Raw genomic sequence first — 3,398 nt, 5'->3', positions numbered from 1 at the left:
GTGTGTGTGTGTGTGTGTGTGTGTGTTGGTCTTAAGTGGCAGAGTCAAGATTCAAACCTAGGCTATTTGGCCCCAGAGCCCACACCCTAGGCTGTAGGCTATACTATTACAGTAATTACTATTAGCATTAGTATTTTGATGAGACTTTGAGCAAGTCCCTTTCTTTTTTGAGACTTCAGAGCCCTTACAGAGAGAGAGGGTCTTAGAGAGGGCCTGCTGACTAATGAGTTTGCCGACCACTGGCCTAGGCTATACTATTACAGTAATTACTATTGGCATTAGTATTTTGATGTGACTTTGAGCAAGTCCCTTTCTTTGTTGAGACTTCAGAGCCCTTACAGAGAGAGAGCGTCTTAGAGAGGGCCTCTCTAAGGACATCTATAGATCTATACCCTGGGCCCCAGCGGCAGCAGCTGCTGCATGTCCCTACCTGTCCGTGCAAGACCACCATCTTGTGCCTCCACCTGCCCTTGTGCAATGAGGCCACCTTGATCCAGGTGTGCAGATGGGAGCTCAACATCCACACATCATGGCTGTTGATGTGGCCTCCTGGGGAGAGAGAAGCAGCTATTGCCCCCAGATCCAAAGGAAGAGTTAAGGGTAGACGTCAAGAAGGACTTTCTCCTGAGCTGGTGTGACCCAGACCGTGTGCTTTGAATGAGTGGTGGCAAAGTCTGAGTTGGGACAACAGGCATAGACTTTTGAGGGGAGAGGCCTGAGGGATTCAGGGAGAAGGAACTCATCTTCACTCGGTACATCGTGGTGGTATGCCAGGCTCTGCTCAGGGAAGCAAAGGGGGCACTTTAGAAGTCTACTGAAGGTACCCAAGGCAAGAATCAGGAGTACACTGGGGCAGAGAAAGCAGAGCCACCGACACAGGATGGGGAGGGGTAGAGGGTGACCCCGGGCTTCTGTCTCACTTCTGCCTTCACCTGCATGGCTTCATGTCTGTTTCATCCCTCCATGAGGTGTTGGGATTACTACCTAGTTTACAGATAGGAAACTCGGATGACGCGTAAGAGGCCAGGAATGACTTGCTGAAAATCACTGATCCAAACCAGAGCTTCCAGCCCCCAAGCCCAACACTGGTATTAGTGAAGGACACAGCACGCTCCGGGGGTGGGGGTGGGGGGCAGGGCAGGCACTGAGGGTGCAGGCTGTGGACTCTTCCTCCCTGGCTGGCATGGGGTTCCTGACCAGCGACTCACCTCTTAGGAGTAGCTTCCCCAGGGACAATTCTGACCGCCTCCCCTCAGCCTAAGCCACACCTCTGTTTTGTAGCCCTTGCCTCTGTATTTCCAGTGGCCTTGGATAAGCTGTCCAGTGATAAAGTCCTACAACATCAAGTGCAGTCTGCCTAGGCCTGGAGTCAAAGTCTCCCTGATCCGACTCCAGACTCCCATTCCTCCCTCACCTACAATGGCTTCCCCTCCTCTAACAGATACACTGAACCTGCACTTCAGAGCCCTGAGTACCGGGGGTTCCTTTCTGCACATTTCTGCCTTCATGCCATTGCCTGTGCTGTTCCCTTCAGATTCCCTGAGTAGGATTCCAGCTCATTTGGGGTCTCTGAGAGTTCCCATCAAATTCAGCCTGGTCATAAAGGGAAGTCCATTTTTCCCTCATCAGGGTAGCAGGAACTGTGTTTTATCATCTGAGTCTCAATTCAGCCTGGTCATAAAGGGAAGTCCATTTTTCCCTCTCCAGGGTACATCAGGATAGCAGGAACTGTGTTTTATCATCTGAGTCTCTAGGGCCTGAATCTCAGGAAAGGCACAGTCTGTTGGTATCAAAGCTCCTAGCTTTGTCAATTTTGTGACAATAGGGAAATTCTTAACCTCTCTGAGCCTGTTTTCTCATCTGTGAAATGGGACTGTAGAGAGAATTAATTAATGTAAGCCTCTTAACATAATGCCTAATAAGTTTCTCATCTGTGAAATGGGACTGTAGAGAGAATTAATGTAAGCCTCTTAACATAATGCCTAATTAAGAAGTGATTAATATGAGTTGAAGCTGACTTTACTGAATAAAGGGTGGAGTCACACCAGTGATTGGCTGTGCAGGACTACATACCATTTCAGCCAAAACTAGGTTATCAGGAAAAATCCCACCCCAATCTCCAGGTTGGTGGGAAAAAAGGGGCAGTGCTCAGGAGCCATGAGCTAATCCTGTGGGGCTCCCAATGCGGCCCTGCTCTCACCTGAGACATAGATGTCATTGCGGAGAGTACAGGCAGCGAACTCTGAGCGCATGTAGCCAGGCAGGCTGGGCAGTGGGGTCCAGCGCTGGCTTTCTGGGTGGTAGGCGTCGGCGAAGGGCAACCTCATAAGTCCCTTGCGGTCACAACCGCCAATGACCACAATCACTTCAGCTAGGTCCATGAATCTGGCATGGGGATAAGCTCAATATCCATTGATCCGCGCCCAAGTTTCAGCCCTCTCACTGACCACACTGTAGAGTCCTCCTGCCCTTCCTTGTCCTTCTGTCCCTCACCTAATCCCCGAGCTAGACTCCGTCACTTCCAACCTTCCCTCTGGCTATTGATGGGACAAGGATCACCAATCCTTATCCCATTCCACTGACCTCTAAGTTACAGAAAAATCATCTTTACAAAGCCTTTAACCCTACTTAGAAAAATCACCTGGTTTATTCTTTATGACAGTTCTAGTAGGCAGGGATTATTACTCCTTTTACAGAGGAGGAAACTGAGGCTAAAACACTTAGGCTTGCCCAAAGTCACGCAAGCCAGTAAGCAAAAGAGCTGGAATTCAAGCCCAGGTCTGTCTGATGCTAACCCATTCTCCTTACCCTTTCTGGCCTCCACTCCCTAATTCTGTTGCCTCCCTCCTATAACATCTCCTAAACCCATACCTTAATCACTGAACCAGGCTACATACCCTCCCACTGACCCCTCAGACTTCTGACCCCACCAGGATTCCCAAACTCTTTAACCATTGGTTTCCTGCCTAATTCCTATGACAAATAATGAGCATCTTTGTACCAGGCCCTGTGCTTAGTGTTGGAAATACAGTGGTAAGAGAGTGGACTTCCTTGTCTTCTATTTTGGACTACTCCACCCGTCTCCTGGCCTGGTGTTCCAGGCCCTGCCTACTTATATCCCGCGTTTAAGGTGTTTTCAAATCACTCTTGAGTCCCAGGGACCCAGCACAAGGCTTGCACAAAGGGAACACTCAGAATTGTAGACAGATGGGCAAGAGAAAAAGTGCATTAGGTGTGAGACCCCTGCACCTCCCCATTGGCTGTTAACTCTACAAGGGCAGAATGCCCCACACCAAGCCCATGGGACGTTTGTTGAACGAATGAGTGAATTTCATGCAAGAGGCATGATTGAAGGATGAATTAAAGAATGACGGAGGAATGAGTGAGTGGGTGAATGT

At 49.4% G+C, this 3,398-nt stretch overlaps 2 protein-coding genes across 2 annotated transcripts in view; one reads left to right on the top strand and one right to left on the bottom strand.

Annotated features, from left to right (window-relative positions):
* The window catches only part of KLHL35 (kelch-like family member 35), a gene marked incomplete at its 5' end in the record, with an annotated part of 8,372 nt that extends 5,970 nt beyond the window's left edge, over nt 1–2,402 (bottom strand). Inside the window, 2 exons of the mRNA XM_014540414.1 lie at nt 431–549; nt 2,201–2,402. Of these exons, the coding sequence (XP_014395900.1) occupies nt 431–549; nt 2,201–2,402 (321 nt within the window). The remainder of the gene's footprint in view (nt 1–430; nt 550–2,200) is intronic.
* The window catches only part of RPS3 (ribosomal protein S3), a 38,802-nt gene that overhangs the window by 21,671 nt on the left and 13,733 nt on the right, over nt 1–3,398 (top strand). The gene's annotated exons all lie outside the window — the stretch shown is intronic.

This window comes from Myotis brandtii, unplaced genomic scaffold, assembly GCF_000412655.1.
Source record: "Myotis brandtii unplaced genomic scaffold, ASM41265v1 scaffold244, whole genome shotgun sequence".
NCBI classification, from domain to species: domain Eukaryota; kingdom Metazoa; phylum Chordata; class Mammalia; order Chiroptera; family Vespertilionidae; genus Myotis; species Myotis brandtii.
The sequence above is the reverse complement of the archived record's forward strand: the minus strand, read 5'-3'. Positions and strand labels throughout refer to the sequence as shown.